Source organism: Asparagus officinalis, chromosome 9 (assembly GCF_001876935.1).
Source record: "Asparagus officinalis chromosome 9, Aspof.V1, whole genome shotgun sequence".
Taxonomy (NCBI): Eukaryota; Viridiplantae; Streptophyta; class Magnoliopsida; order Asparagales; family Asparagaceae; genus Asparagus; species Asparagus officinalis.
In genome coordinates this window covers 44,782,968-44,795,816 of record NC_033802.1, presented here as the reverse complement: position 1 = coordinate 44,795,816, position 12,849 = coordinate 44,782,968, and the positions used below count along the sequence as shown (strand labels likewise).

Here is a 12,849-nt window from a genome sequence, read left to right as displayed (position 1 = left end):
TTGAGATCAATCTGTGTCGATGTCTCTTTGCTGGTCATGTTGGCGGTGACCCTCGGAAATTCTCCGTCTTTAACCGCCGTTCTTCTTTGTCGGAAACGCCTATGCCTTGGTTTTGGCGTTACGGTACTAAGCCTTTCGAACACTAAAATTCTTTCGGGGACTGCCTTGATGCAGTTGCACTCAGACAGTACCGCCCGAATGAGCTTTGAACAAGGGCACTGAGTTTCTAGCCTTCGAGGACTTCTCTTTCTGGCTTTGCTCGTACCCCCAGCACGATAGTACAGCTCGTCTGTTTGAAAGTCGGAGCAACCTATCGTGTGTTGGCATGATTTCTCAGGTATAACGCAATCATCATCAGACGATAACGTTTCCTTCTGAGAGCGAATCACCTTCTTCGGACTTTCGAGAGTCACGCGCCTCGAAACGCGCCTTTGTGGGCGTGAATTCTCAACGGGCTCCTGAACTTCGATGCGCAAAGTAGTGCGCTTGGGTGCCATGATTTCTTTGTCATGTTGAGAGTTGTGGCGACCCCCATCATGTTGATTCGTTCGGGGTTTTCTTAGTGGACCCAAACGTCTTTGGATTGGAGCTTTGCTTTGCTCCTCGGGAAGTGGACCGAGGCGCTCCAAGACTGACTTCCTTTTCTGGGATGGTCCTGCGGGATCTCCCGGAGCAGTTGTGGAAATCATCGGTAGTCTGGATTGATTCACCGGAGGTTGAACTTTCGACGGCTGTAGTTGACGCTCTTTGGTCTGAACCGCCGCTTCAGACTTCGGCCTCCAAACTTTGCGAGTTGGTGGCGGCTTCTTGGCTACCTCTTTCTGCAGCTTTCTACGGGCTTCTTCAGCTTGAGCCCGTGCCTGCGCTGATAGTGCGCGGCGTTTGCGGATGCGTTCTTCCAGCGTCGAACGATTCCGTTTGACACGGACCCATTCCATTGTTGGCGGCTTTGGGGAACCACCATTCATTGATCGTTGAGGCTGCTTGCCTCTCTTGTTCTTCAGATCCGCATTGTAACGGATCCCGTCAACTGACTCCATGGCCTTTGCGAATCGTTTCGCAAGGCGTTGACGTTGCCTTTGGCGGGCTCTCTTCGCGAGAGTCACCACGCCCTCTGCGGCAGAAGGGTTGGCCAGAGCAGCTCCGACCTGGTTGGGAATTGGAGGAATCTCACCCGATGCGGCTTTGGCATCCAGCGGGGTGAGATCTTCGTTGGTGTTTTCAACGTCTTCAAACCAACGAGTTTTCTCCAGGAGGAGAACTTTTTGGACTTGCGGGGGGAGGTTGATCCGGACGAGGACGACAAGTACTCCTCGAACTTCTGCTGGTCGAACTCGTATTCAACCTCCTCCACGACCGGGATTGAGATCCGCGGCTGCGACGCTCCGATCTCGACAGCGAGATCGGCGGCTCCCACTGTGGTCGCCAGATTGTTCGCGGGAAAAATCGTGTCTTTCTTCACTGATTCCATTGCTATCTTGAATAACTGTTTTTTTTTTGTTACAAAGATCCGGTCTTTTTATAAGATCCGGTTACAATGAAAATCAAATAAAAGAAAAAAAAGATTACAACTTTTTATCCTTGTTTGTCGAACAAATCACGAGCTCCTGTTTTGCGGTCGCTCGTTTTGTGGGTTGTTTGCCTGCGCCGGGGTTTATCCGTGGACCACCGCGAGATCTAGATCCGGTCGGATCTACGCAGTATGACGGGTATTATTTCGCCAAGGAAATAATAGCCGAGGGTACTATTTCGCCAAGGAAATAGTAGCCTTTAGTTCTCGGGATCAAAGGCCAAGCTTTGATCCGGAGGATGACTACGTAGATCTGAGATCCGATTTGAGATCTGGTTCCTCTCGAACTCTTGCCTTATTTGGCGTTGACGATCGCCGAGCACCGGATCTGGATGAGCAAGTCCTCGAAGTCCCAAAGCTTGGATCTTTTTTTAAGTTCTGAGCCTTGAATCCAGCAGAGCTTCGCCTCCAAAAAATCCAACCTTTGACAAATGAGCCTAGGCCTCCTATTTACAGGCTCTCTAAACTGTGCCCGCGCACAGATCTGGGCCGGCCACCTATAGGTGGCCGGCTCTTGGCCGAGCCACCTATAGGTGGCTCGGCCACCGAGCCACCTAGAGGTGGCTCGGTTTTGGCCGAGTCCCCTAGGTGTTGTGGTTTTTACCATTTTGTCCGGTCTCGTGGTTGATTCGGACTCTGATTTGTTGATCTGATTTGGCAGTAAATCTGATTCCTGATTTGGCAGTAAATCCACTTCTGAGTTCGAATCCGAAACTGATCTTGATTCGATCGTGATTCGTCCGAGTCTGCCCTTTGATGGATGACTCGTTGACTCTTCAACCCGTTAGCTTGATTCCGCACGCGAGTGGATTTATTCTGTTGTTTGCGTGCGGTTCATTAGCTTCGTAGCCTCGTTAATCCGCTTCGTCGTGTATCGCTTGGCTTCGGAGTTGTGGACTAACAATCGTGTCTGCATATGTCGCCCGATGGTCGGTTCGTCGAATCGGCGTTGTCGAGCTGTGTTAAGGGACCTATAGGCAGTTTTATACGCCTACAGTGGGTCTTTAGCCTGTGACGGGGATATCGGTATCCGTGGACTACCTGGCAATCAGATCGGGTCCAGAGCTTCGTCGATCCGCGAGGAGATCTAGAAACAGAAGCGCTTATCTCGACAAAAGCAAGATAATTGCTCTTCTTAGAATTACCACAACGGGATAATACTAAGGATTGGATGCGGGTGATGTAGATCTGACGACTTTCGATCTCTTGTGTTGAAGAACTCGATCACTCTTCAGTTCGACAGGGCTTCGCCAATTCTCCAAAATTCCAGATCCAAAAAATGAGGGCCTGAGGCTTGTATTTATAGGCCCGGGGGAGTTTGGAGCGGTTAAAACCACCTAAAGGCCCAAATCTACGTTGGAGACACCCCAGGGTGTCTCCATTTGATCCGAGACACCCTAGGGTGTCTCGGTTTGGGCCGAGACACCCTTGGGTGTCTCGTTGGTCCGAGACACTCCATTATGGTGTATATGTCCGCTTCCGCTATAAATTCTTCGTCTGAACTCGGATTTGAGTGATTCGACGTGCGTTGGAAAGCCGACACGGAGTTCTATCAGCTCCGATGGTTGGATCATCTGTAGAGTGAATGAGACACGAAGGGCATTGTTTCTTTTGTAAACATCGCGGGGCTCCCGATTAGCCCGTACCTTCGTTATTCCGAAATTTTGTTAGTTCACGTAGTTCGTCGATTCACTTCAATCGTTCACTGACACCAATCGAACTCCTGTGAACCGGATAGTGACGTTTATCGTCGTTCCTTAACACTGAGCTGTTTGTGGAGACCTATAGGCAATTTTCGAGGCCTACATGCTCCACTACCCAAGCTTCCCGGACAAAGTGTTCCTGCAGATCATATGGTTAAAAAGATACGGGCTATCCAACAAGAAGTAAAGGAGAAGATAGAGTAGTCTAATGCTAAATATAATGCTGATGTTGATCGACACAGGAGGAAGAAGGTGTTTGAAGAGGGAGACATTGTGATGGTGTTTCTGCGAAAAAAATGTTTTCTTGTGGGCACCTACAACAAGCTGAAGAATAAGAAGTATGGTCCATGCAAAATACTGAAAAAGATTAGCGACAATGCTTATGTGGTTGACCTTCCTACAGATTTGGATATCTCTCCTAGTTTCAATGTTGCAGATTTGTTTGAGTACTACCTACCAGAAGAAACCGATGTTCATGTAAGTGTAAGCTCGGGGTCGAGCTCTTTTCAAGAAGGGGGGCTGATGTAGAACACACGACAGACATGTTTATGCCAAAGTGGGACAGTCGCAAGCTCAAACGCGGGCCCGATCGACGAAAATAACTTGCTACAAAGAAACCACCTTAACTTTCAAACCGTATGTCGGAATTGGACGAATTATATATAAAAATCGACTATCTCGACAAGACAGAACCAACCAAACCACCCAAAAGGTTCGATTTGCTTCCTCCGTTTCGCCAAATTCCTTACGATTTTTAAAATATCTGTATTTTTATTCGATTTTTTTATTTTTTGTAATATTTTAGGAGTCTGTATTGATTAGAAAACAAATTTGATTTGATCTCAAATTTTACCGGTGGACTTTCCTAGTCATAAGTAGTCTTTTTAGGAGTTTTAATGTTTTAAAAATTCTTTTATTATTTTTGGTAAAATTTAAGTCTTTATAGGAGTTTGAGTACTTGTAAAAGTCTTGTTTCTTTTTCTATTTTAAGCAGGAGTCTGGTAAACCTTAAAGATAACTTTTAATTAATAAAATTTTGTTTTCTTCAATATTTACTTCGTGGATTCGAAAATTGTCTTTGGTGAATTCCGAGGCTACTACTTCCGCGCTACGTCAATTTAAGTCCAAACAGTTAAAAGTAAATACTGGAGGTAGTAGGAGATAGGTCAGACACTAATATTATTTAACCCAATTGACTAAGTTGCGGATCAAAAACTAAAATACATTAAGCAATTTGACAGAGCTCCAAGTAAAACATCTAGAGATTCCAACATACTTTTTACAAGCACAACCACATTTTCCCTTTCCAGAAGTACGGGAAATACCATCATCTTCAACAAGAAAATGAATTTAACCTCTGAAAATATCTAAAAGTACGAGACTACTGTAAACACATCTTCATTTTAACAAAATCACAAACCACAAACCAAAACATCACATACTTTCTAAAACATGCTCATGAGACTTACTTTCGAAAAGGGCGCTTGTTATTATTATTTTTACCTCTTTGATAGGTAAAAGTAGACCCCGCTGCGTTCCTTCTCAAGCCCTCGTACGACCATGAAGTATTGGGGGTGCTCTTATTAGGGGTCCATTCGTCCCAGCCATCCTTCTTGTTCTGCAATTGTGCCCTTTTATCATTCAGGACCTGTTTGATTTGGTCCCAGGTAGACCCGTTTGCATTTCCACTGTCTACACATGACAAAAGAAAACTAACAGTAAGGCTTATGATTTATTGCATGGCACCAACACTACCACCTATCATCTTAGGGTAAATTTCATAAAACCCACTGAACTTTGGGAGGTTTTACACAAAAACCACGAGAACTTTATAAATCATAGAAACCTGATTCACTTTCAAAATTATACTAAACTTCCTTGAACTATTGGAGATTATCAGAAACAACTTTAGCAGGTCGAGCAAAAAGTTTAAACTTTTTTTTTAACTTTTTGCCTATCCTTACCTGAAAAGGATAATATTGAGTTACATGAGTACTCTAGTAAATGGGGACAAAATTGTTCAAAAGTTCAGGCAAAATGCTTAACTAAAGTTAGGTGTCCAAAAAGCCCACGTCCCGGGCCAGGGCTGGAACCTAGGCCTGGCCCCGAAATAGCCCAGCAAACCGAGCCGGAGGCCGGGTTGATTCGCCGGTACCCGGCCCGGCCCGAGATGTGGGGCCTAGGTGCATATAATATCCATATTTCAAAAATATAGTTAAAATTGGTGATTTTGAGGTTCAAACCATGGCCATCTCTATGAGAAATTTAAAGCTTACCAAATAGCCAAGCTAATTTTGTGTTATATTTGATGTGGTTTTGTTATTATTGCGCAGACGCATGCGCGCACACAGACACACGCACATATATATAATTTAAGCATCTAAAAATACACATACAACTCTCTCTCTCTCTCTTGCAAGTATGCTTATACGCGCACGCACACACACTTGTATATACTTATTACTAATTGTATAAAAGTCAAACCCTTTATATAGAGGTAGAATAAACTTAAGTGGGTAAGAGCTCTTGTCCAACAATTTATTATTAATTGATTTTATTTTGAGATGCATGTACACATCAAGGCTATCTTTTAGATGTGTACCTTGATGTATCACATGCTAGCACGAATCTCCCCCTCCCGCCACGCACACACGCGCACAGTCTCACCCCCACCCATATGTGTGTATACATAAATATGTGTATATATGCATATATCTGTACATATATATGTACGTATCTGTGAGGGGATGGGTGACTGGGTGCATCCGTCTGTACACACAAAAAAAACAAATATACATATATGCATAAATATATGTCTGTAATATGTGTGCATGTGCGTGTGCGCGCGCGCATGCATGGGTGTGTGTGCGGATGCAAGTGTGCACATATATACATCGCATTTGTGTCTATATATATATATATATATAGTAAGACTCTTATCAACTTAAGTTTATGTCCACCAAACTTTCTAGCCACTCATTTATTAATATAAAAAACCTTTTCATATCATGCAAGGATCCCTAGGCAATATGAGTGGCTAAAAAGTTTGGTGGACAACCTTTTGTATATATATATATACACATAAACTATGTAATACATACATATAAATAAGTATATTTATATATTTTTACATACTTATAAGTGTATACTTTAAGTACATACATATAAGTGTATATGTATATATATTTATGGCTATATACATAGAGTGTATAAGTATATAAGTATACTACTTATAAGTCAAATCTTTTTTGTAAAAGTTCTTCATGATTTAAAAAAATTATAACAATTAAAAAAAATTAATCCAAAAAGTTACAAAAATCTAATTTATATTAATTTTTTGTTAAAAAACACAGTTTTTGATCAAAAATAAAATAAAAATAAAAATAATAACAACAAGGCTTGCCCGGTACCCGGCCCGGAACGGGCCAGTCTGTTTAGACACCCTTAACTAAAGTAACTGTTGTAAGTCATGATACTAGGGTGAGACGTTTTGCCGAGGCCGGGTTTTTTCAATGATTTATGGATGTGGAGCAAATGGGCGGCTTATTGTGTGTTTTGTTGGCTTTTTCTTTCTTTTTCTTTTTTTTTTTTTTTTTTTTTGGGGGGGGGGGGGGGGGGGCCTCTTATGCAAAACCCCCAAAATTCACAGGGCTTGTGAAATTACCAACCATTGCAACTTGGATTGAATGCATACCTGTGGGTTGCACAACGGAACCTTTTGCATTACTGTTGACAGCCAATAGATCCCAGTTATTGACATGTTCCTGGCTGCTCATTTCTCTTCCGGAATTATCCAGCTTGGTCTTGGCAACTGCTAGTTCCCAGTTGTTTGCATGAGCTGCTTGTTGAGTGTTCACTTCTCTTCCAGAATAATCTGAAGTTGTTGCTTCAGAATCACTGGCTTTGAGTAAACGCACATCAACAAGTGACGGATAGTGAATCTGGAACATTCAGGCTATCATTAGTTCACCGATGAAGCTATCATTAGTTCATCGATGAGGCACAACAGAAACTGCTTTAAACATTTCTTTACCTGTAAAGAGCCATCTTCTTTGTAAGGTGAGAAATTTGCTTGAGAGTGAATAGGGTGTTCAGGTACAGGGACCAGGATAATACTCAAAGATATGTAGTTATATGAAGTAACTAGACCTACCTACAATCATAGACAGAAGTCAGAAGGGCATCATAGTAGTTGTGCTTTCTCATTACCCACACGATGAGGAGTTAAATTGCCAGCATTATTTTTCCCCCCTCTCAACTCTACAAACTTAGCAACTTGCTATCACATATAAACTATGCGTATTTTTTTAAGTAATGGGTAATAAGATGCTCAGATGGGGAACTCAATAGACCAGATAAATATCATACTCTAAAAGAAGAAACCTCGGGGCACCATGAGGATGACATCTCAATTAACCGATACGCAAGCACATCGCCGACCTACAAGAATAAATCTGTTAAATAGTTCCTCCAATTTTAATGATGAAATAAATGATGGGAATTCTTTTTCAAGAATTGTCATATTAGCATTTCTTCTCTAGTTAGTAGTGTAACTATAAGCAGTACTATAACACAATTACCCACATAAAAGAGACTGGAAAAAGAAAGAAAATAGGTTTTGGGAAAAAGATGCATATTGTTATTTGAGAACAAAAAGTGATTAGCTTCCAAGATTTGGTCATTATTCTTTTGCTTTTCGGCAGTACAGCTGTCATTGTATTTCCTTAAAGCTTTAAATTCCCCTATGCTAATTTCAACCAATATTTGACAGTGAAAAAAAGGGCTCTTGCACCAGCAAACCAACCTGAGGAATGCGAGTTAAAGGGAAAAGGCTTTCAAAATTTATCAGACAACTGTTGTTCATCCCTTTTTCAGATAAAGCCTTCTTGTTAGACTGTTCACCATTAGCATCACTCCAGTTGCTAGTCTGTACATTACACTGTTCTGTACAACGATTAGCATTACTCCATTTGCTCACAAACTTCTCTTTTTTGTTAGCATGTTCTGTATAACCATTATTCCATTTGATAGTGGTGTCATCCCAAGTGCATTTCTCTCTTTTGTAACCATTAGGACCATTCCATTTGCTCCCGGTCCTTTCGCTAGCCCATTTTTGTCCCCTATGACCATTATCATCATTCCATTTGCTCATATTCTTTTCCCTAGCCCATTTTTGTCCCCTATAACCACTATCATCATTCCATTTGCCCAGAGTCTTTTCCCTAGCCCATTTTTGGCCCCTATAACCATTATCCTCATTCCCTTTGCTCATAGTCTTGTCTTTCCAAGCAGGCTGCCCCTTATAACCGTTAGCACCATTCCAGTTTCCGCCCATTTTCTCCTGACTCCAGTTTTGTCCCTTCTTCATGCTGGTTGTCCCATTCCATTGACGAGTTTCCTGGAGCAGAAACTTAAAAGATCAGTTAGCAGTGTATGAAGAGTTAAGGATATTGATTGTTACTATACTTAAACATACAGTTCAACTACACAGCAGAGATTAGATAAAAAGGACCTTATACGAGAATATGATATAGAAAATGAGTTATTTTATAATTGAAGCAACAGATGTCCGACACATGCATATAAATTAGCAAACCTCTACTTTGCAATCAGAACATTATATGACATTTGGTTTCAACAATACAGGTAATTTTATCTAATATCCTTACATATCATTATTAGTAGAATGCAGTTATGATGCTATTATCTGTTAACCAGGTTTTCTATGATTTGTTGGATATTGTACTCTGACATGAACACAGAGTGCCTGGTACCACATGCACACTCTGACGTCGACATTATGTGGACATAGCAACATTCCAAAACAAGGACAGAAAAACAAAATTGCATGTACTTCACGACTTCACTTATATAATAGAGAAGAAATTAAAATAGTAAAATGACCTACAAAAATTTCTTTGCGTACAAAATGAACCCTATCATATTTCATTTATACATGTCACACACAATGCGTATGTGTGACCCAAAACTGTCGAAAGTATGAAAACTGGACAAGATAGGCAGTCTTTCTGGATATTGCAGCAAAAAACTAATGCAGCAATTCAGAAGTACTAGCCAATTTTATGAATCCTGAGCTCAGACCGTATACAGGTCAATCTGTGGAGTAACATGTTAAGCCGTAGTGCAGCCTACAATTGTTAATTCTGAATAAGAAAAACTGGAACACATTGTAGAAGACGAAATAAGAGGGAGGCATGAGAGAGTGATGTACAGACACAAACATGAAACCACAAACGTAGGAAAATATGTAAAACCAAAAAAACCCAAGACGAGGATACTTAGTGGATATGCCACTAAAATAGTTTCATATGCAAATATACACACACATTTATGCAAACACACACACACACAAAAGGACATATATGGTATCCTGGGTATGAGATGACAGCTTATTTAGGAAAATCTGCTACCACCTCATAACCATTTCTCTATGCACAAACATCATGTGCATGGACGTGCATGCAATTTGGAAAGCATCTAAATTTGATAGTAAGGAAATAGTTGAAGAAATAGTTGAAGTACCTAAACAGAAAAAATCAAGTATTCCGAGTATTTTCGCCTCTAAAGAGTGGAGATAAAATGGACGCTATAAACATTGAGTTGCTTAATGGTCTATAAGGTTTTAGGCGTAACAAAAATTAACATGTAAGAATGTTTGAAGTGGTTAATATGCCCAAACACATTGATCTTACCGGCATACTAGGTAAAAGAAAATACCCAAAATACCCAAAATTTAAAAAAAAATTCCATAGGTATTTGCACTGACTAATGAATAGTAATTATTAACACTTCAAATTTCAGTATTGAGCTTAGTTTGGTTCATTTTTGTTAGTATGAGAATCGGCACTTCAGCAGTTTCCGAACAGAAGTATCATTATATAGAACAAAGTCAATTTCAATTGAAAGATTTCTGTTCATGGATTACCTTTTCTAATTTCTCTGAATACAGCTTTGTCAAGTTTTTGATATTTCGAATCTCAGATCCTCCCCAGTATTGGCCACTATTAGCTACTACAGCAATATATGCTGGCTTCATCTCAACCAGATCGGCATAATTATGTCCGATATGGTACAATAAGTACATATCAGGATCTTCCAACTTTTCAAAACCTTGTTAACTGTACAGCACATTATGTGATAAGTGAGATGATAGAGGAACATATTGCTTGGCTTGTTGTAGCAAAGTTATATGTTCCTTTGGTTTTCTCCCACAATTATAATGCTGAAGAATGCTGGTTATTTTACAAAATTGCAGCCTCCCAAGTCAAATGGTAGTCAATGATGCCAACTGATGTAGCAACAAGACAAAAAAGTAAAGAAAGATCTATTGTCACACCATGTGCTCCCCACTGTGTGGAACTAATGCTAATTAAATAGCAAGGAGCCTCATACAAGCTTAACCGTATATTCGCCACTTCTATACTTGAAAGATGAAAAACCAAGTTCAAGGAAGCCAAATTTGAGGAAGACTTGGTTCAATCTGCTGTGCCCCAAAAGAAATGCATGAGAAAATAGACTGCATTACACCAGATATAATTTAGAATTACAGCAATCTTATTTTTCATAATCATGGTGCCTACTATTATTTTGTGCACCTTCTACGTGGTACTGCCATTGTTCAATGACGATTTGATTTGGTTAACATACTTCTCAAAATAACAGAATAACCCAAAATCAGATTTAACTACTGTTTATGGGTTTTTCATGCCAACTATTCTGGGTTTCTTCACCCGTATCATTCCACAATTCTGGATTTAACTACGGGTTTGCATAGATTTTACACTAAGACAGGGAGACTTACCATCCTTTTCTGTGGTTGCCATTGGCTCTGCTCTTCATCTATCAAAAAATAATGCAGCGACAATGTTAAAGCATGCATGAAGAACATTTTCAATTGAAACTTTATGTTACAGACATTTATAAACCACACATCAAATTCTAGGAACATGAAAGGTTAAAACTTTTTTTTTAACTTTGCATGAAAGGTTAAAAAAACTTAGCATCTAGAAACAGAACAGACAGGATCAGAATTTTACATCCAGACGGGCATATGCACGCTCCCAGCCTCACGCACATGCGCATGCGTGCACATACAAGCGCGCACGCACGCACACATGCCCATACACAAGCATGCGCACACAAGCACACGCACGCACGTGTGCACAGACAAATAGGGGTGTGCGTGCAAGCGTGGGTGCGTGCGTGCGATACATAAGAACAGAACTTTTTACTGCATGCAAATCAGAGTGAATAATAAACAAGTTTATCACTAGAAATAAGCAAGCGCTATTTCATACATAAGTTGTTGAAACTCATAAGTGCATATATCAATAATCATTCTCATTTGAATACCTCATGCGCATGATGTTAGATTCCTTTTTCCCCTTTCAATAAGCATGAAAACTGAAGAGTGAATTCATTTTTCCTCTTGAAGACTGCATCCTATACCTCACTATCATCAACTAAACCATCCCCTTCACCAGCTGAAGATATTAGGGTTTGATGAAAAAGTTCAGAAAATCTTAAGAGCGATCTAACGACCCTCTAGACTGGTAACATGTTCCACACTGAATAAGATGCCAGACCAGGAAGCTCGCTAAAATTCTAGAAGGCAAATTCGACTTGATGTATCTAGGATTCTCTTTCCACATAAAGCCTAGTTCTTCATGCGGAATTCATTCTGGAGTTAAATACAAAAATAAAAAAGAAAGAAGAAAACCTTACCAGCAATGCACTCTCTGGAATATATGTATGTTGTACATGATTTACAAATCCCAATGATTTACAAAACCCAAGAGATCACATGTATACAAAGCTCACATATATACAAAGGAATAAACTGCAACTGAGGGTCATGTGAATTGGATAACGAAAATTCCATAATAATATAAGAATTACAGCATCATCAGCAACCTTCAATATGAGACATGTTAGTGATGAAAGAACTTGAGGAGAATGTGATGTTGTCTAAAAGTTACCTAAAGGAAGAAAACGAATATGACCTGGTCGAATTGCAACAGGAACAATATCTTTCTCAAGTTCAATGATCTGTTCTCCCTCTTGCTGCTCAGTCGATTCACCACAAGTGACATTTGCTGAAATCTGTTTTTCACTATTCTGTAATTTTTAGATAGGCAATTGAGTTAGTACTATTAATTGAATTCAACTACGAGAAAAAAACATGATATTAGCAGAAACCATCATACTTGAACATCTGTAGGCTTTAATTCCTTGATCCATTGTCTCCTGTCTTTTTTACGACGAGCATTTCTGGACTGAGCCTGCTGCAGAAAATTTTTCTTAAACAATGTTACCTACAACTTAACTAAAAAGGTAGTTATGAAAGCAGAAAATAAATGTACAGGGAAAAAACAAATAAGTCATTCGCTCATACTTGGAAAAGATTAACAAAAGTAAAACATGAAACTAATAAGCACGGTCAGTACAGATATCTCAACAAGAAAGAGAGTGTGTGTGAGGAAAAGGGGTATCCCTGGTAACATGTATGATTGGTTTCCTTGGTACCAACCAGTATCTCCCTGCCTCTGTCCCTCT

General features: G+C 40.2%; 1 protein-coding gene across 1 annotated transcript in view; it reads right to left on the bottom strand.

Moving 5' to 3' along the window:
• The window catches only part of LOC109823843 (coilin-like), a 15,063-nt gene continuing 6,693 nt past the window's right edge, over nucleotides 4,480-12,849 (bottom strand). The window contains exons 2-9 of the mRNA XM_020390252.1: nucleotides 12,501-12,578; nucleotides 12,273-12,411; nucleotides 11,096-11,133; nucleotides 8,078-8,671; nucleotides 7,642-7,713; nucleotides 7,307-7,426; nucleotides 6,968-7,214; nucleotides 4,480-4,965 (exon numbers count right to left, since the gene is read on the bottom strand). Of these exons, the coding sequence (XP_020245841.1) occupies nucleotides 4,739-4,965; nucleotides 6,968-7,214; nucleotides 7,307-7,426; nucleotides 7,642-7,713; nucleotides 8,078-8,671; nucleotides 11,096-11,098 (1,263 nt within the window). The 5' untranslated portion in view covers nucleotides 11,099-11,133; nucleotides 12,273-12,411; nucleotides 12,501-12,578 and the 3' untranslated portion in view covers nucleotides 4,480-4,738. The remainder of the gene's footprint in view (nucleotides 4,966-6,967; nucleotides 7,215-7,306; nucleotides 7,427-7,641; nucleotides 7,714-8,077; nucleotides 8,672-11,095; nucleotides 11,134-12,272; nucleotides 12,412-12,500; nucleotides 12,579-12,849) is intronic.